Source organism: Eschscholzia californica, unplaced genomic scaffold (assembly GCF_041429995.1).
Source record: "Eschscholzia californica isolate CP2 unplaced genomic scaffold, dmEscCali1.0.p SCAF_3, whole genome shotgun sequence".
Classification (NCBI taxonomy): domain Eukaryota; kingdom Viridiplantae; phylum Streptophyta; class Magnoliopsida; order Ranunculales; family Papaveraceae; genus Eschscholzia; species Eschscholzia californica.
This window is the reverse complement of record NW_028238420.1, coordinates 58,008,370-58,028,227: the sequence shown is the minus strand read 5'-3', so window position 1 is coordinate 58,028,227 and position 19,858 is coordinate 58,008,370. Positions and strand designations below refer to the sequence as shown.

General features: G+C 36.9%; 3 protein-coding genes across 3 annotated transcripts; all 3 read right to left on the bottom strand.

Moving 5' to 3' along the window:
- Nucleotides 1-646: 646 nt before the first annotated feature.
- LOC147552417 (subtilisin-like protease) lies at nt 647-3,549 on the bottom strand. The gene is made up of 4 exons (XM_086671113.1): nt 3,176-3,549; nt 2,963-3,037; nt 2,781-2,856; nt 647-1,008 (listed from the first exon to the last, which is right to left on the bottom strand). The coding sequence occupies exons 1-3, from the start codon at nt 3,338-3,340 to the stop codon at nt 2,803-2,805; spliced, it is 294 nt and encodes a 97-aa protein (XP_086527239.1). The 5' UTR covers nt 3,341-3,549; the 3' UTR covers nt 647-1,008; nt 2,781-2,802.
- Nucleotides 3,550-6,633: 3,084 nt separating this feature from the next.
- Nucleotides 6,634-10,884, bottom strand: LOC147552416 (WD repeat-containing protein 55-like). Its single transcript, XM_086672354.1, has 15 exons — nt 10,426-10,884; nt 10,297-10,329; nt 10,065-10,132; nt 9,876-9,963; nt 9,726-9,798; nt 9,443-9,549; nt 8,920-8,962; nt 8,756-8,812; nt 8,311-8,387; nt 8,080-8,128; nt 7,936-7,982; nt 7,708-7,781; nt 7,490-7,545; nt 7,090-7,216; nt 6,634-6,858 (listed from the first exon to the last, which is right to left on the bottom strand). The coding sequence occupies exons 1-15, from the start codon at nt 10,866-10,868 to the stop codon at nt 6,797-6,799; spliced, it is 1,404 nt and encodes a 467-aa protein (XP_086528480.1). The 5' UTR covers nt 10,869-10,884; the 3' UTR covers nt 6,634-6,796.
- A 249-nt stretch (nt 10,885-11,133) lies between these two features.
- LOC147552415 (uncharacterized) lies at nt 11,134-17,051 on the bottom strand. Its single transcript, XM_086672353.1, has 15 exons — nt 15,443-17,051; nt 15,276-15,359; nt 15,120-15,191; nt 14,956-15,027; nt 14,623-14,859; nt 13,903-14,013; nt 13,704-13,820; nt 13,325-13,414; nt 13,085-13,153; nt 12,838-12,944; nt 12,637-12,720; nt 12,414-12,510; nt 12,201-12,320; nt 11,825-12,009; nt 11,134-11,687 (listed from the first exon to the last, which is right to left on the bottom strand). The coding sequence occupies exons 1-15, from the start codon at nt 15,548-15,550 to the stop codon at nt 11,393-11,395; spliced, it is 1,848 nt and encodes a 615-aa protein (XP_086528479.1). The 5' UTR covers nt 15,551-17,051; the 3' UTR covers nt 11,134-11,392.
- Nucleotides 17,052-19,858: the final 2,807 nt, after the last annotated feature.

Genomic DNA, 19,858 nt, shown 5'->3' with positions numbered 1-19,858 from the left:
ATTTCCGGCGACAACAACTCCGGTCATCCTTCTCCCTCTCTTTCTCTTCATCCCTCTCTTTTATCTTCTCTCTCTTTTTTTTTCTCAAAATTCCGACGAAGGGGACTCCCCTTCGTCGGAACCCTCGTATGTAAAACCAGGCGAAGCTCGCCTGGATCTGGGCTCCAGATCCATGCGAGACTCGTTTGGAGTTGGAGTCCAGATGCAAAGAAGTAAGAGATAAGGGAGAGAGAAGAAAGAGAAGAAAGAGAGGAGAGAGAGAAGAGAGAGGAGAGAGAGAGGAGAGAGAGAGAGGAGAGAGAGAGGAGAGAGAGGAGAGAGAGAGGAGAGAGAGACCGTCGGCCGACCGCCAGAGAGAAAGTTGGCCGGAGAAGAGAGAGTTGAGAGATAAGGTGCGTCTGGATCGTGTTTTTTTGGTTTTCCACCGTCTTTCCCGAATTTTTTTTGCTTTCCCCAAAGCGGTGGCCAAAAGAAACTCTACTTCCAGAAAGGGTCCTTAATGCACTCAAGCCAGATTACGCACTTGACCTACGGAGAACTAGTCGTTGCCTCGTAGGCTACGGGCATAGCCAGTGAATTCATAAAGAACCACAAAGCACAACATTAACTATCTATTCAGAAAAGAAAGGTTGGAAATAGTACAAACTGAACTGTAAATTACTTAGTATATTATTCAAAATTCAATGACTACCATCTTCTTGCATTGTTCGTACTTCAGTTATAGTACTTATTTGCATTGAGTTCCAATCTCTCATTTGGATCAGAAATTAATTTACACTCACTAAACAAAACTCATCTCAGACTTGCTTGCAGAAAGTGCAGGAATTTCACTTCAGTAAATAAGCTACAAAATCTAAGTACCCATTGATCGAAAATAGAACTAGAAAAATGGTATTTAGTGATTCGCAACGGGAGAACTAGATATTCTAGGGTTGGGTACGGATTCCATTCCAGTAACGTCGACCCCTTCTGGTGTGATTCGTTGCGTAAGTGATCGATAATATAAACCTGCAAGTAAAACAAAATTTGTGTTAACAAAGTATCGTCAAATTACATAAAGTGAAAGATATCCATAGCAGAGTGATATCTGTAAATGCACGAGCAACGAATCCTGGCTAAAAACCACATAACTTTGTTTATTTAGCAATTTCGATTGCTCAACAAGGAAATTTTTCATGCCGCCTAAACTACCCATTAATGTGAAGTCCCCGCATGGATAAGCAATAATACTTTGTTATCACTCACTGTAAGAAGATCATAAGACATCATTAACTCATTTCAGTTCCTGCAAAATCACTGGGTATGACTAGACTGTACAAGGTGTTCATCAGTTGGGCAACCTCAGTGGGCGCTATGCAGCCGCTGGAATAACATAAGAGTAGGTAGGTCTTGGCTAATTACGTGAGGATTAAGGTCGTACTTCTATAACATGAACTCTACTGAGATTGTTTACGCTTGGGTTGATACCTCGAGGTACTGAGGCCGTCTGACAGCTAATTTTGCTTCAATTGTTTGGCGGCATATTCATTGAAGAGGTGATAGTGGATACATATCCTTCGACTACCATATAAAGGAGTAGCGAAATAGATAGGAAGTGAAACCGTAACTACTTGAGTATTTATGTTCTTAGGTAGTCCGTACATCCTTATACTGCTATCATCCATGTTCAAAATGCTTCCTCTCTTCCAATAACTTCTTGTGCTAGATTTGAACTGGATTCAGCAAGTTTCATGGTTCCATCATCCATGTACGTAGATTTTAAAATTTCTGTACTCAATATCATTACTTTCTCATCTTTAAGTGAGTTTTAAGTGATAATTCTTGGAATTGTTTATTAACTTACCTATTCATCTCGAGCATTTTGATTTTTGACATACAACTTATCACGATTCTGAGAGCGTTTTAGTGTCTGACTGCGTAGAAAAGAGCAAGTGGGTAAATGTGTAGAGAGTAAAAGTTGCATGTCTTTCGACGGGTTTTCTAGTTACCCACATAGCAAAAAATATCAGGGAAGTAGAGTGGGTCGGTAAAACTCGATAGTTGTAATTAGCATGTTTATGTGCGTGTGGAAGCCATTCGAGATGGAATGGTTGCTCAAGTTTAGTATTTACCATGTAGGATTTATAACTCCTAGTGCATGCTGAAGCTAAGTTTTGCATCCGGAAACTGAGCCCAAGGTTCTACTTTCGCTCGGTAGGTTGCTTGACCCAACCTAGTGCGGCCCCTAAGTTTCACTTCACAATTTATGACCTAGTTGACTATGAACTTAGTTTAGAAATTAGCTCATGTCTTATCCAATCAAATTGTCTTCCAACACATTTCTTGTACTTGACTAACACTTTGGGTTTCTAATCCTCGTTTCGTGGAGGATAAAGATCGTGTTCAAGAATCCAAATCATTACAACTAATAGAACCTTTCCAAGCAATAAAACTTATAAACTCAAACACAAAATTTTACGATAACTAAAAAGACTACAAGTAATGAGCTATGAGTTATGTCTATCACAAGTATAACAATTAACAAACGAAAGTCAAATTTACGATTAGAGTGGAATGAACATTATAAATCACAATTGAACTTAAACTAACCAAAAGCAGTATACCAAAGGACATGTGCAAGACCAATGGAGTTAGACTAATACAAATACATTCGTCGAACATATTGGATGTGCCCCAAAATCCAGTAACCCACAGAGTAACAAGTTTGCCCTAAAATTAGAGAGTTGTATTTAGAATTATGTATAAGATTGTCTATAAAGATAAAAGAAAACCCAACTTACATTTTTTTTTTATCTAAATAAGTTATTCCTCTGGTTTCTTGATTTTGTTTCCCTTCCCATATATCAATCCATTATCCTGTTAACAATTGGGGGTTTTACCCAAATAACTTCAATTGTTAAAAACTAGAATCATAATTTAGAGAGGGATCAGGTTAAAATTGTTAAAGTAAAAGTGAAATTACTTGTGGATCAGGGATGGGCTTTCTTTTTTCAATATAACGATGAGGATCTGAAACAGCAGCAAGAGCAGCTCTTTCCTGAAATCAAATAAATCCCCAGAAATTAAATTACAGTGAGACCCAAGAAATAGAAAACCTCCTAAATGAGAAGAATTGAGATAGTAGTGGGAAATGAGTGAAAAGTGGTGAGAATTAAGAATTGGAAGGGAGACCTACTTGTTGTTCTCTTTTGAGATCTTGAGAAGGTTTAACCCAAAGGTAATAAGCTAAAGTTCCAGCAACAACCCAAGAAGCAAGATTTGATCCTCCTCTTAGACCTCCCATTGAGTTCCCAATGAAAGATCGAACATTCCCCATTGTTCTTCTCAAACCGCTCCCCATCTTCCTCTCTCTCTCTCTCTTGTCTGGAACAAAGAAAAGTGGCCGGTTGTGTGAACAGAGTGACCTTCTAAGTTTGTGTAAATGTCAAGATGGTTTCCTCCCGAGTACCGGCCAAGAGTCAATTTCTATCTTCCTAAAAGTTATTTTTTCTTGTCAACCAAGCCTTTGGTTGCCCAATTATTTTTTCTCGTCAACCAAGCCTTTGGTTGCCCAAGTGGTTGATAGTGTAACTGCTACTTAAATTGCAAAATTCTCGAGATGGGAGGCCGGATTATGAGAAGAGCTGGAATCAATGGTTATTGAGTTTGGATTATTAAAGGTATAAATAATATACTGGGAATAATTATTGAAGGCCGCCTTACTGAAACCCCCGACTTTTGATAATGCGTTTACTGAAACCCCCGACTTTTATTAGTAATTACTGAAACCCCCGACTTCCGTCCTACTTCTGTTAGATTTAACGGTGTGATGCTGTTAGAGAGAGAGAAATAACCAAAAGGCCATTTACTAAAACCGGACCTGTTGGGGATCAGAAAATGCGGGCGTCTTAAACACAATATCGGGGCGCTTATATCAAAAGTCTTTCTTCTCCAACCAGTAATGACACAAAAGTTTATAAGCTTTATGTATTGAGAGAGAAAAAAAATTATGAAGTGGAGTGGTGGAAAGTGGAGATTGACATTCACTAAAAATCCAAGTTTCCAACTCCAAACTGCCAAATATAATTCTGATTTTTCTAATATCTTGATTTTATGTTACTACAATGGTGATGAAAAGTAAGAACCTAATTGTTGACAGAGAAAAATATTTAGGGGTGTTTGGAAACATGGATTGGGATTGGGTTGCACCGTTCATTTCAAAAGTCGGGGGTTTCAGTAATCTCAATTAGTAAAGGTCAGAAAAGTCGGGGGTTTCAGTAATCTCAATTAGTAAAGGTCAGAAAAGTCGGGGGTTTCAGTAATCTGATTATCAAAAGGTGGGGGGTTTTAGTTAGAGGGCAAGAAAGTAATATTGAAAATATGAAAGTTAAATCTAACAGAAGTCGGGGGTTTCAGTAATTACTAATAAAAGTCGGGGATTTCAGTAAACGCATTATCAAAAGTCGGGGGTTTCAGTATCCCTAATATACTGTAATAAGTTTGTCGGACTTTAGGTCTCTTTCATGTTGTTGGGCTTTAAGCCTCTTTCATTATTAGTTTAACTTAGGCGGTTATCGTGCTTATCACATCTTCATGATGTAACAATGCCTTATAACGAATAACGTATAGATTGTGAGTCAACAAATTTACCAAAAATATATACGGAACGACTTTCGTCAAAGCAATCAGGAAGGTGAATCCAAGGAGCTGGTCCGCCAGAGAATATGGGTGGGATTTTGGCTCGAAAAGCGAAACCCGTCCACGATCGTCCGAGTCCGAAGGGTCTGTGACTGTCTGATGTCGGAGTCGGTCCGTACCCGCCCGACCGAAAGAGCTTAAGAGGATAGACGCAGGCATAGGTCCTTTACCTGGTGATCCGACCGAGTCTGCCTACTTATACAGTCTGCCCGACCGAACCCATCCATACACGTCCGTTTATCCTACCCGTTATACCCGCCCACCTATATGATTGATTTTAAGCCTTTAAATTTGTAGAGTTAGCTACAACTGTTAGACTTCAAGAGTAAAAATATATAACCCTACAAATCACTTTTCTTAATTTTGTCTTCGTACTCTCTACTTCTCTAGTCTATCTCTCTTCCAAAATCTCATTAGTAACTCAAGAATCCACAATACACCGATTGCAATTCATGAGAAGGAGAATAGAATCTATCGGTAATCCATGAGAAATCTCAATGATTATCTTTTGATTTTGTATTCATTTACTTTTTGAATTGTAAAGTGGAAGTTTAAAAATTTGTATTTAGCTAGTATACAGTTTTAATTTCTAATAAAAATTCCTTTATTTGTTCATTAGTGATCGGTCCCCCACCTATCGATACCCGATTTGCCCGACTATCAAAATGGTCACGGACGGACACTTTGTTGGAGAAAAATTCGAAATATCCGCTCGTTTCGTCCAGATGTCCGAGTGGACACTTAGGACTTGTGCCCGTTCCGCCGGCACCGGTTGAGTTAGTGTCCATTTTCTGCCTGTCCGGACCGATCCCCACCCCTATCAGAGAAGGCATGGCGCCACAGATAAATCTAGCAACGAAGACGTTTGCGAGTTAGGTGGGGGAGAAAGTCATGTGGTAAAATTATGGCATATGAATTTGTGTGAAATATATGCCCATGTGACCCTCTCCTACGTGGAGGATTCTAGAGTATTCTAGAGGACGGGATGGTCTGGAAATTTCTAGAATCTTATAAAGAACTATGGAATATGACAGAACATTTTGGAAGATCCAAGAACATGTTAGAAGATCCTGAAGAGCTTTAGAGTAAGCCGGAAGGTTCTAGAGTACTCTGGTTATGTCTAGCGTGTGGAGTAGTTTAGAATTGTCCTTGTATATGTGAGCACCTTTTGAAAAGTGTCTCATGGCCTATGAAAGGAGGAGGGATCCTCATTTGTGAGCAACCAAGTTGAGAATCAAGTAACCAAGTGTAAGGTGAACTTGAGAGGGGAGAGATTTGGGATGCGTGCCAAGGTGCGGACACCTCACAAGTTTTGTACTTGAGAGTTCATTTCTACCAAGCGTGAGTATGGACTAGAGTAGTGTTCTCTTGCAAGTTCTTAGGTACTTTGAGATAGTGTTCCTTGCGTGATTCTGCCAACAAGAAACTTGAGTAGGTCGCCCGAGTCAGCGTGTAGTATTTGGACAACTTAAGGTAAAGGCTGTCTTGTGCTCTACTTAGGCCTGTCTTGAGCACAAGTGCCGCACAGGTAATAGGCAACATTGTCGAATCGAACTTTCCTCTGCATCAACCCTCTCTCGGACGGTCATTTCACACCACTGTCATCATCTTCTTTATGAATGTCACGTCCCAATTAAGTCCACTTGTTATTTGGAAGAAAATTAAAGTTTCAATTTTCGTGCATATTTGCATCAAACTAGATTCTAATCCCAAGCTTAGGCAACTAATTTTGTGACCATGTTGTAATGAAAAGAAATTGAGGCCCCCCGTGGGAATATTGCGAGAATTAGGACAAGTCATTAACCTTCCTAGGGACGCATACATCTCTTGCCGTGAAGTGGTCGGTTGTGTTCCTTCGCCATCTGAATCTGAATAATCTGACTCAAATGAACCCAAAAATTGGCCAAGTTTTAGATCACACTCAGAGAAAAGATAATTATGAAACTAAAGCTCATATTGAGCATCACACGAACAAACAAGCTCACTATATAACCAAGTCATGTCAACAGATAACAATTTCAAAGTAGTTCAATACTAAATAATATTATTTACTCCCAAATTATTACTTTTAGATTAAAACAGTGACAAAATTGAGGCGGCATTATAATTCATTTCTAACTTATAAGTCTGCGAAGAAATTGCTCGAAGTGTGGTTGTTCTGCTGTCCTCTCCTCTGGGTTCCTACAGAAAAATAAACATAGAGATACATAACTTTAATGTATCGGATATAAGACCGATGGATGGACAAGGCTAAATGGTGATAAGCTTGACACAGCAGGGATACATTGCCGACATGTCTCAATTGAATGTGATTAAAGTTCAGAGGTTGACACATTTAATTCTTGTATCTAGTGTTCCAAGGAAAGAAGTGTCTAGGTATTTCCTTCAAAAAAGGAGAAGAATTGAACATACCTGAAGATGGGGGTTTCATGTCGTCCAAATCCATTTCCTCATCAGTATCATCACTGTCTGCTGTTGCCCCTGCTTGATTATTTGTGACATTTCCAACACCATCCAATAGTTCATCCAAGTCCCATAACTACACAGAAAGGACATGACAATTGAACCATCCATACCTTCAAAAGAGATGTCTAGCCGAAGCATGTATCCAATGTGTGGGTTCATTGTGCATTAGATTATACCTTCAAAAGAAACAATCTCTAGATTCTTTTACGGTATTGTTTAAATTTTGGCACTCTTATAATTTTTATAATCTGAATCAACCGTCGTAGAGGACGACGTGTTGAAAAGCCTCAAGAAGTACATACAAATATTAAAGTTCCGAAGGTTTTAAATATTAAAGATATGGTACCTTCAATGTTTGATCATGGGAAATACTGCCCAAATATTTTCTATCATGAGAAAAAGCTACATGTAAAGAAAAAGTCAGTATTAGTAACGCTTATTTTGAAACACAACTAACACTGATATAATTGGATGAAGGTTTAGACTTTGGATAGCACAAAAATCAGTCATTACTCAGAGCAGAGATAATGTAAATAATAGACAAAAATGGAACTCAAACCATACCAAGTCGCTCAACGGGATATTCTGAATGTTCAGCAATTGGCTGGATGACTCTGTTGGGTAAAATCCCTACCAAGCTGTACATTTATTACAATGACATTAGAGGAGAAAAGGAGACTGATTAGTAAAATTCATATAGAAGCATGTTTATTGTTTGAATCACAAGTTCTTTCTGCGTGCAGTATATTCGGGTAATTTTAAAATTTGACCTAGCAAAAGAACTCTTCTTACCTGATGAGACCATTTTCTGACCCAGTAATAACTCTATCTTCGTCAAGCTGGTATAATGAAGACAAATGTTAGCTATATATTTTGGCCTATCATAATTATTGGATTCTAAACCCACAGAAATAAATTATACATAAAGTTATCCACCTTGAGTAACGCATCAACGGAGTTCGATTGAAGACCAGTAAAACGGTCACTGGAGGATGTTCAAGCAAAGAGAATGACAGAATGTTACTAAAAAAATTACAATAACTTTAGAAGGATTCTTAAAATGATGTTAAAGAAACAGAAGCAACCTAGTAATATTGTCATCCCTATAAATAAAATACTTAAATAACCTGAGATATTTTCCGACTATTAACAGTAACAGCAACGTACCTACAATCCTTAAAATGGCCCCAAGAGTATAATAGTAAGACTCCACTCTGTGTTCCACAGACAACCTTTCTACCGTTCTGATTCACAAGAAAACTAGTCAGTGGAGATAGATTGGCGCGAAATGGATTAACCAAGAGAATCTTAATCTGACATCTCCCTCCTAGAAGTCCAAGAATAGCAACATATTCAAGAAAGTTTGGGCTACTTACTACTTCAATCAGGGTATTAGTAATTATATTTCACGGTCAAAATCTCTTATGCCCCATGGTTGAGTAAACGTTTTCAAAGAAGAAGAATGTTTCATGGTGGGTGGGCAAATGCGAAGTTGATGTTGTTGTAGAACAGACTCCAAACACAACGGGTCTCGTATTACACTAATTTATAATGACATAAGCAGCATAAATGAAAAAGAATTAAAGCTTGTAAGAGTTGAGGGAGAAGTCACCTTCATTATGACACAAGACAGTGGTTCATCTTCAGAAAACTCAGACTGTGTTAAGACCTATCATAACAGAACAAATTGATTTAGAATCTAAATTCTGCCAAAAAGGAATAAGAAGATAAACAGATGATCCTGTCTGAATTGCTTCAGAGCAATAACAAACTTGCCTTATTTCTTCGGAGACTGCAAACAGAAAGAGTCCCGTCTCCACTTAACAATGAAAAAGAAACATATTAGAGTTGTATCTTAAGCATTTAACAACAACGGGGAGAGAAAATTCGTCAAAACTAAAAGCAACAGATAAAATGATTATTTTCGATCTTCAAATATAACACGGCATGGACCTAAGAATATTTCCTCCCAAGCTACTTCCCGTTTACAAGAACAGCAAGAATGTTCAACTGAAAAGGAGCTACAACTGGCCCTTTAATTCGGGGGTTCAGTAGCTATTTAAGAGAAATTAAAGTATCGAACAAATTTTTTCCTGATTGTGTGATGAAATAAAAGCAGAGAGAAGAACAATATCATGGAACAAATTTTTTATTACTTATCAGAGTAGATATTACTAAGTTTACATTATTAGATTAACAACAAGGATCATATTTTCATTCTCTTTTGATTTCCCTATGAGATACTAAATGTTGATATAACAAACGCCAATTCATCTTTAGGCGAATGAGCATGATGTACCTTGTCGCCAAGAGTTTCATATCATCAGCCGCAAAAGTCATATCTGTAATATACTCTTCAGGACCAGTGAAGGTGTTGCAGCAAGATTGTTGCCGTGTATCCCAAACCTGTAAAAAGTATCTTAACACTGTCAAAACTCAAAATACAAAGATTGGCAAAAAACAAACTACTACCCAAATTCTGCATCAAAGCATTCCAAACAAACTGAATTTTCTTTATGATTGATTCCCGTAAAAAAATGTTCAAGTTTGATAATGAAACGGGGAAAATTGAGGCAAGAGACCTTAATACAGCCATCATCATCTCCTGAAGCAATGGTTGTTTCTGTCAAATTGACCAACCGATTCACAGCAGCCCTACATTATTATAACAATGGATATATCGGTTCCGATTTCAAATAACATGAATACACAATTAATGAACGGAAACTTACTCATGAGCATCATTAAAACGAACAATGCTATTCCCTGTCTCCACATCCGTGGCAAGAATTGAACAATCAGGAGAACCCGTCAAAATTGCTACAAACAAAAAGAAAAAAAGTTCTTAAATTAAAATAGCTCTAATGTTTATCGACAGAATTAAACATAACCATCTTAAACAAGATGTTAAATGGCATTACCACGACCCTCATTGATGAATCGAGTTGCTCGACATGATTCTCCATTGTGGGCATTGATTTCGAACAACCTAGATCATATAAATATAAACCCAATTAGGTAAACAAAGTTAACACTTCAAACTTGGAATTTTACAAGCAGACGTTTTGCTATTTTGATTAAAACCTGGGGCTAATCACACCAAGTTTCCAAATTAGAAGTAAATCAATGGATGCTAGGAGAAAAAGGTTCTACCTTTGAGGTTGCGTATCCACAGCATATCGATATCTGTTTCATAGTAAACCACAATGTTCACTGAAATTTCAAAAAAAAAAACAGAAAAATTTACAGTAAGGAGAAGAAGAAATGGTGATTGAAACTTACAGGTGAAGGTGTCCAGTTATAAGGCCGACAGTAACAAGAGGATCAGAAGGGTGGAAAGCAAGATCAAAAGGAAGTTTCCCCAAAAGTACCTCCATTAGAAGTTCTTGCTCTAAAACCCTAGCCGAGTAGCAAAAGGAGGAGGAAGATTTAAGGTTGAAGAGGAATTTAGGGTCCGTTTGATACACAGGAAAACAGACTACGAAAATCGATTTTCCTGCGGAAAACGATTTTCCACTGTTTGGTAGGATGGTAGGACTAGGGGTGTGCAAAAATAGACCGAACCAATCAAACCAAACCGATCCAAACCGGTCCAGTGGAAATTTGGTAGGAGTAGTAGGACCATGGGAAATTCGTTTTTTCACCCTCTTACTGTTACGCTCTCGATTGCCAAGAATCGTCACTAATCCATGAAAGAGAGAGAGAGAGAGAGAAACAACATCCATGAACTCAACTTCAAATCCAAATTTACTCATACAGTCAAGTGGAAAACAGTCTCTCTTTGGCCCCCCACCCCCTATAGGTTTCTCTGGCAAAACCTCTCATGAAAAATGTAACTATGAGGTTTCTCTCGCAAAATCACAAGATTCTTCTAATGTAGGATCTACCTCTTTAACATGCCTCATATTAGTCAGTACAGAAAATTTATGGTCTATTTTAGACGAAGGAATCATGAATCTAAAGAATTATGAACCCTTGGGAATCATAAACTGAGGACGAAAACAGGGCAAGAAGCCAAGAACTACTAACAAAAAATCCACAATTTTTACAAGGAAAGAGAGTTTACTTGGCCAAAAACAAATTAATTACAACACACTAGTACACCAAGACCTCAATACCCTTCAAAGATTTGATGCCATTATTTGCTCCAAAACTGGCTGAATTTACTTTTCTTCATTCTTTCTCATAGGTGAAATGAAAAGTTTTTTCTTACTTCTATATCTGACTAAGAAAAAAAATGCTAAACTTATTACAGTGATTCTGGACTTGTTGAAGGTCTGATTCTTGCTGGCATTCTTGGCATTTTTAAATTACCCCCCTCCATATATTTCAAAGAAAACTTTGGTGTAATGGACATTTTGTTCAACGTGTTTTCAAATTCGTCAAGATCAATATGATCGTCAAAGCTCCTTCCCATGGTTTCATCATCTGAAAATCCAGTGTTAGACCCATTCTCAAATGGCTCATCGGCATCTTCATCGCTGCTGTCATTATCGTAAGTAGTTCTCACCATTGCCCAGTAAATAAAGTTTGGTCGAATGTATCTACAAAGACAGGAAAGAAATGATCAGAAAATCGAGCACACTACCTACATTTATGTTCATCGAAAAGAACAGAACATAGACAAGATTTTAGAATAGGTAAGTTCTTCAAAGTTGGGCGTCTGGGTAAAAGAGCAAACCTGTCCGATTTTTTCAACATTAGTGGGTCAAAAGGGAAGAACATATCGAGTCTTTCAATTCCACCGTAGGCCTTTGACAATTCCGTTTCGAGCAAATTGTTGAAAATAAAATGGTCTGCCGCAGAAAATAGAGAAGCAGCTTCAGCCTGCCTAAGGAATTCATCCACAATGGAAGGCAAACAAACCTGTTTTGAATATAGAAAAAGCAGTATACATCAAGAATTGCAACAAGAAAGATGATTCCGATATTAAGAGCACAAATACCACGAAAAAAATAATAAATAATATCAATCATAATGAAAAAGAAAACCGTTTATAATAAACTTTTATCTGACAGAATACTGGTATAATAATAATCAGGATATTGGTATTTCACCTTCAACGGATCGAGAGAGTGCTGGAAGATTTTCTGGAGGGAAAATTGGAGAATTTGAGATTTAAGCTGAGGAACCTCCAACATTGCTTTCATACGGAAGCAGAGAACGTACATTATGGCCTGTTACATCAAATATGAAAAATTAATAGACGGGTTAATATTATGATATCTCCACGATAACATTATCGATTGTAGAGTCGCGCAACAATTTACCTGACACGCAGAATAAAAAATCCTATGGGCACGAGGATTTATTGTTCTCTCTTCACCATCATGTAATTGACAGTACTCAAGACACCAATCTACCAGTCTAAGGGAGAGGACATAAAAGAAACACAAGAAAAAAGAACAACAAATTCAGGAAATTCAGTTTATTCCAACGATACATAAAAATAAAATTGGATCTCGAAGCTCAAAATTAAGCAAGAGAAATAACCTTTTCAATGTGATAGCAATGACAGAAGTCTGCAAGAATTTTGCTCGAGACAAATAACTAGCTAGATAAGAAACCGCACTCATTCTGCAACTCGGAAACATGAACAGAAATACGGAGAACAATTTATGTACTCCGCACTTTGACCATTAGGAAATTAAGGCAATGAGTTAACAAACAAGTTTATAACCTTCATGGGTTTACCTATCAATTGGTGGGCTGGACGTAGAAAGAAATATATCTGCAAGCATAATTGCGAACCTTACGCCGCAATTTTCAGGATCCAAAGAGCAGGCGTAGAAAACCACAAACTGCGACAAAGAAGATAACGAATTTATTATTAAAGAAGATGGACATACAGTATAATATTCTCATTCCAAACATCGCAAAAAATAATTAAAAAGACACATCAACATTAAACCTAAGAAGATAAAAAATAGAAAAGAGTTACCTGGGCAAACTTGGACTTGTATGAATTTAAAACAGACACCCGGAAGGATTGGACAAGCGTTTCAAACACCTAATTGTAGGAGAAAACGAGGGATTAGAAAGAGGGAAACATCATTTAGGGTCAGAAAGAGTAGACCATAATTAATGCATTATGCTGAATATGTTGGTGAACAAAATAAGGTTTTTCTCAGGTGTTTAGGCTAGTTCAATGCATTGAAGAAATGAATGGAACACCATATACCTTAATCAGACGACCACTATCAGCACATGATTTAAGATGCTCGCATAAGAGTACCATCAAGCTATCCAATTTCTGAGCAACAACATTTCCCTGTCCACGATGAAGACAACAGTTTGCCTTAGTTTAAAATAACAAATTGACAATCCTAAAGAATTACCCGTATAAGCACATGATATTTTGGACGAGTCCATTAAATGAATAGCTTCCCCATCCACTCTTCCTGTTAACTCAAAAAGACAACGTAACATACTCCTTAACCCTCACAAGACTCAAGAGTACCAAATTACCGAAGTGGCAAATACAATAATTGAGGTTGATGTCAGGTTAAAAGTTCGATCAGAATCAATTGATTAAAGTCTGAAGTGAAGATAAAATGCACCTCAGCACTACCATCTCTCTCTGTGTAGTCGTCAAATTCCTCCACATCTTCTAGTTCCATATCAAAAATTCCCTTCGTAGACGTCTGCTGCAATATATCATCCCATGATATCTCAACCTAGAAGATGTAAAAGTAAATTTTCAAATAACTATAAGGGTTTGTCATTTATATTATATAATGATAGTACCAAAGTAATTACATCTAATTGTATAAGCCTATCCATCACTGCAAGTAGCATTGTGCTTCCAACAAATTCGCCAAATGGACTACTCTCAAGCTTTAACATGTTCTCCACGTATACCACGTTCGCCTGGAACAAAAAAGAAGATCCTCGATATAGTTTTCATCATTGAATATACAGAAGTTTTTGTAGTATTTTCCTTCATGTTTTAGAATTTAGACCAATGACATCACTACACTAAAAAGTTTACACGAAACCCAATTAAAAAGTTTAAATTGGGTACTTCTTGTATAATACACTAACAGTTTACAGAATCAAGAAATAATGTATGGTAAGGACCAAGGGGTTGGCAATCGTCTCTCACATATATCAACTAGTCTAGCCAACCGTATAATAATTATAATAACAATTACAACATGAATACTAATGATAATAAGAACACTGAATATAAAGAATCAAACTGCAAACGCGTCAGGTAAAATGTAATCGCCGACTGCGGACTGGTGGCTTTGCTATCATAAAATTGAGTTGATTGACATACTACTTGTTGAAAACATTGAAGGATGACTAAGAGAGATTTATCTAGTTGACGTTTGTGTCGTGTTTGCATGTGCCTCAACAGTCTACATAGCAACTCCTATATCACTCCTAAGTAACTGTGCAAATATTTACATGCAGAAATGAACCAGATGGGCGGACAAAAACCCCATAAAAAGACTGATAGATACAAAAACTCACAGCTTCTTTATGAGTAATGCGAGGCATCATTTGAAGTATTATTGGTGATAACCTCAAGGGTGTGAGAGGCACTAACTCGGCAATACTTTTCAGCGCTGCATGCACCCGATCAAGCACTTGTTCCTTTCTTGTAATGCCACGAGGTCGATTTAACAGAGGTAGGAAAGATACGGGAGGAATGAAATTACTGATGAGCATTTCCAAAGACAAGTCAACAAGTTTTGCATTTGAAGCAGCCTACATGATATAGAAAACCAGTCATGCTCGATCCAAACAACTCAACTAATCAAATAAAAAAATAGAACAAGAGTGTGCCGCTATTAAAATTAATACCAAGCGTATTATTAGGTTCACCAACGCTTCCATGACATCTGGGGTGTAGTTCCACATACTCATCCTGAAAATCTGAAATTCACTTGTTAATTAGAATAATTCCCAAAGTGAACTCCTACCAAGTTATATGTTCATGAATCAGGATATATTGCTCGTAAACTTACAGAAGATATAAGAGCCGAGTGTTGAGAACTATCAATATAGGCAACGGCACCAGTCAATGCCTTCAAGCTCGTCTAGCCGAACAAATACAAACGTGAAAATTAATGAGATTGAAAATATAATTAATTACAAAAGTTGAAGCAATGGTCAAAATGTACCACAAGCAATCCCACATCGTCCGGAGAAAGGCGGTCATTACGGGTTACAACCATTATCAGCTGATCATAACTTTCCGTATCACCCTAAATCACAGAATTCAGTAAGATTTTAGCTGTATCTCTAAAATGTAGTCCAAATAGAATACCACAATGAACATGATTTTTACCTCATAAACAGCTTTTAGGGCATCACGAACATGAGATACCAATTCAGAATCACTCAAATCAACCTCAGACATTTCTAGATTATCATCCATATTGTTTGCTAGTTCCATTCACATACTGGTTCTAATTTCCACGTTGGGTAAGCAATAAACCCTAGAATCAATAACCTCTTATAAGAAAGGATGAGTCTTGTTAGCGGTGAGAATTCAAAACCTTGGAAGCTTCAAGTTAATTGGGGTTTTATAGAGTTTCAACTGAAGAGGTCGCGATGATTTTATTTGAGCGAATATATATCCCTCCGAATCTCCGATCTTGATAAATCGTTAAGAGAGCGGCTAAAGGTGCCTTTAAATTTTGCTCTTAGCTCGTGGATCTATAGGCGCCTCGGTACGATTTCAAAAATATATATTCGCGCCCCGAGAAGTCTCTTTTCACTTCGATTGCTTCTCAGAGCCCACTAACATATTAAAGAGGTCTAAAGCCCGACAAACTTATTATTTATACCTGTAATAATCCAAATTCGATAACTATAAATTCATAGGAGGTGGACCTAGGACATCCAGGATTTAAGATTTATGTCAACAGTTTCAATCACTTGGGCAACCAAGTGTTGATGTTAGAATGTTGAAGTTTAGTTTAACCTTCATTTCTCTAGACATGTGAGAATTACAACTTCTAATTTATTTCTTGATTTTGAGTTTAAATTTGATTCTGTATGTTTTTTTAAATGTATCGTTCATGATATAACCATCATTTATGTTGGTCTCTAAATCCTAAATTCATAATCTTTACCGTTTGTATGGCCTGGAGCGTCAATAGAAATCCAATGAATGAACCTGCGAGCTAACCAAACCCATAAACTAAAGTTGTGTCTGATAGCAACTTAGGGAAAGGAAGAACCATAGAGAAATATTTACTCCGCGAAACTTTTTCTTTGAATTTTTTTTTATTCATAAACATTTTTTATTTATTTACTGATTGGTTCAATTGGAAAAAAACTTATTTTTGTGCTTGCTTCAAACATTTGTACTTCATTATCATATGCTCCCGGACACAAACAATTAAAATCATTAAAGAAATTGATAAAATTCGCATCAGAGACGAGGTATGATCCATTGTCTACTCAAATGATTTTATATAAAGAAAAAAAGTGTTGTTTTAGAGAGTTAGAGAGTTTTAGATGGAGATGAATAGAGATGTTTACCTAAATAACCATCAAAGAAATAGAGTAAGAAAAGAAAAAAAAGTAAATTGAATACTTTGAATTGGATTCCAAGAATTTTTATCCCATAAATGAGGTTCAAATCTTTCTGTCCACCTATGCAGTGATTATAATCATAACAACATTACCAATCAACATTATCATAACTCTGATTGGTAGCATCTTATAAACGAGTGTGTGTGAACCTACTAGACGGGTTCAGTCCAATATGCGGCCCTTAATTACGATAGAGAGAGAAAAAAAAATACGCAAACCACCACCACTACCATCATTTGCCCTAATCACCACTACCGACACAACCACTACAACCAATTAGGCTAATCACCACCAATTAGGACACCTATAGAATATAGATTTTCCCCTCAGGAGGCAGAATAGACCTTCCTCTCGGAAGGCCAAAGGAGATGAGATTTTGTCTAAAAACCCAACCATACTGGGTTCCTAAAATCAATCTCATTCAACAACAACTCACACGAGTCCAACAAAAAAAAAAAAATTTAATTTTTACTTGAGTCAATGCAGACCTCGAGTTAGATTCTGAATATGACCTAAAAAAAAGAGAACCACTACATATTAGCTTCAATGGACAAATTGCCATCTAAAGTCAAAATCGGAGGACGTCGGTTCAAATCATTTCCTCCATAAAACCTTTCCAAAATCAGAATATGAAAAGATATACTAGTATATGTTTTGTAGTGAAATCATATACAGTACAATGGATCTCTCAACTTGGCATGTAATAAGGATAAATCTATTCCTGTCACTTCCAATTTCAAATATCCAACATTTCTGCTTGAATAATTGTACACCACTTGTGTCACTGTAGTTTATTAACTAATAAAACAAGCTAACATTATGACAACTTGGGGAGAAATAAAGTCATACTTTTCACACTAGGGTTTGATCTTGTTACATGCAAAAAATCTTGACTTATCCACATTAGCTGCACAAGTTGCATGGCGATTTTTTTCCAATCAAAGCGTTATCTTGTCCGTTATCTAACGTCTCTCTCATGTTATCGAGAGAGAACATGGAAATTTGATAAAGGTTACAAGTATCTGGCTTCTTTTTTTCCTCCATTTGAAGACGTTTCCTTACGACAACGTAACTAATGACAGTTGTCTATAATCACTCTTTTTTGTCGAACCATGCATTATAATAAAACTGCGTACAGTCACGTCTGTAGGTAGGAGAACCTAGCTACTAGATTGGTACCACTCTCTGGTTGTACCAAGTTATTTTTGTGTAACGAAATAAAAGTTGATGATGTTATAGATTTTGCGGTTAATAGATAACAACAACTAAATAGAACTTGGATGGTGAATACACAAAAATTTATAGCTAGGCTAAGTTGGTTAAATATCAAATAGATATTATTCTTCTTCAAATTAGGCTATGAATCTTTGCCTAAAGCCATTGATAGAAAGCATATCCAAACTTTATTTCATACATTAAACTATGTACACACATTATAAGATACACACACACCCTTTGTTATGAAGTATTCGTAACCTCTCTTTTACTTGATGCTCAGAGGTATCCGATCTGTCGATGTTTCAGCTCCTAATTGGCATTACATCATACAAAATGATTTAGATGCATTATAAAAACAGAATTACATACATATGTTGACGTTCATCTTTAAAAGAAAAATCTAACTGTGTGAATGGCCGACAACTGAGCAAATAGAGTATTAGAATTTAGAGTGACAGTTTATTGCATGTTAAAATTTATTAGGGAAAATATGTAAAATTGTAGATGAATTTTTTTAGACCAAGAACAAATATCTCTTCTCAACAAAAAAAAAAACAAAAAAAGGACAAATATCTCAATCCATTTGCATGGAGTGTTCCAAACTAGTGGGGCTATTAGCGGGCAGGACTATTAGTGGGCGGTCCAAAATAGTAGGGGTGAACATCGGTTGGATAACCGACTTTTTCAGCCAATCCAAAGTCCAAACCGAAGGGTTCGGTTTTTTCAAATCTAAATCCGAACCAATCCGCTCATGGTTTGGTTCGGTTACCGATCCGAACTATGCATGAACGGTTTGGATCGGTTGGATAACCGAACCACCTGTGATATTTTACCATATATAAAATTTCGCACTTTCGACTTAAAAACGCGGAACTAACTTAACTATTGAATTAAGCTACAACTCTCCACGCCATTTACTTCTGTTACACATGCATCAAGTTACGATATTAACAAACATGGAACTAACTTAACTATTAAATCTCAACCGTTCATCATTCCTATCATTTATATTTATACTAGGTTTCCTCCCCGTCCTACGGACGGGGAAGATCCCTCTTGGCTAACGCCTTCGAGGAGAAGAAAAATAAATTTAAATTACAATATAAATTACAATATAAATCAGATAGAATTGCAGGGGAGAAAGATAACTGTGTTTTTGAAGATGAGAGAGGGAGTATTTATAGAGAGAAATATTAGAGACAGAATTTTGAATCGTGAGAGAAAGTCGTGGGGGAGAGAATTACGTGGGTAGTTATTGTAGGGATATCCTAACCGATTTTGGTTGATTTACACTATTGCCCTTCTATTTTGATTGGATTTACACGAAAAGAGATTTTATAACAGCCTTCAGATGTGATCTTTATGAAAATCCCAATAAAAATGGACGGTCAGACTTATCCCCATGATAACCGACTGATCTGTTTTAATATAATAGATATATAATAACAATACATGGTTTGGTTCGGTTTGTTCGGTTATCCGTCAACCAAATCCATAAACCGATCCAAACCACTCGGTTTTGCCATTTTAACATCCGAACCAATCCGGAATACTATTGGATCGGTATCCAAACCGTTGAAATCTGTTTGGATCGGTCGGTTTGGATACTAAATGAACACCCCTACAAATTAGTGGTTCCGGATCTGCCAAGAAAAAGAAAACAGACTTTTGTACAAAATGCACTGGACAGTCTAAGACCTGGGCATAGACTGACAAGTCAATCCATTTGCTTGTTAGGTACAGGATCAGACCAGTCCGAATACGTACCCCATTTTCATTTTCATTTTTTTTTGGTGTACCACCCTGTACATTACAATTTAAACATCAAATAATGGGTTGGAGAATGTTTATATACCTCACTGCAAACTTCTCTGTTCCCTGAAATCAGTTGAGAAGTGTCACTCCATGTAAAATCCCATGTTTTACATAGAGTTCTTTTTTA

Excerpts from the sequence above, each read along its gene's own strand:
- LOC147552416 (XM_086672354.1), bottom strand. The coding sequence starts at position 10,868 with ATGGATGTTGTTTCTCTCTCTCTCTCTCTCTTTCATGGATTAGTGACG. Across the intron at positions 8,388-8,755 it reads TGTCTTGTGTCATAATGAAG|AACGGTAGAAAGGTTGTCTG; the intron begins GTGACTTCTCCC and ends CTTGTGAATCAG. Across the intron at positions 7,546-7,707 it reads ATATCCCGTTGAGCGACTTG|CTTTTTCTCATGATAGAAAA; the intron begins GTATGGTTTGAG and ends CTTTACATGTAG.
- LOC147552417 (XM_086671113.1), bottom strand. The coding sequence starts at position 3,340 with ATGGGGAGCGGTTTGAGAAGAACAATGGGGAATGTTCGATCTTTCATT. Across the intron at positions 3,038-3,175 it reads ATCTCAAAAGAGAACAACAA|GAAAGAGCTGCTCTTGCTGC; the intron begins GTAGGTCTCCCT and ends ATTTGATTTCAG. Across the intron at positions 2,857-2,962 it reads AGCCCATCCCTGATCCACAA|GATAATGGATTGATATATGG; the intron begins GTAATTTCACTT and ends AATTGTTAACAG.
- LOC147552415 (XM_086672353.1), bottom strand. The coding sequence starts at position 15,550 with ATGGAACTAGCAAACAATATGGATGATAATCTAGAAATGTCTGAGGTT. Across the intron at positions 12,945-13,084 it reads ACAAGTCCAAGTTTGCCCAG|TTTGTGGTTTTCTACGCCTG; the intron begins GTAACTCTTTTC and ends TCTTTGTCGCAG. Across the intron at positions 12,010-12,200 it reads ACTCTCTCGATCCGTTGAAG|GTTTGTTTGCCTTCCATTGT; the intron begins GTGAAATACCAA and ends TATTCAAAACAG.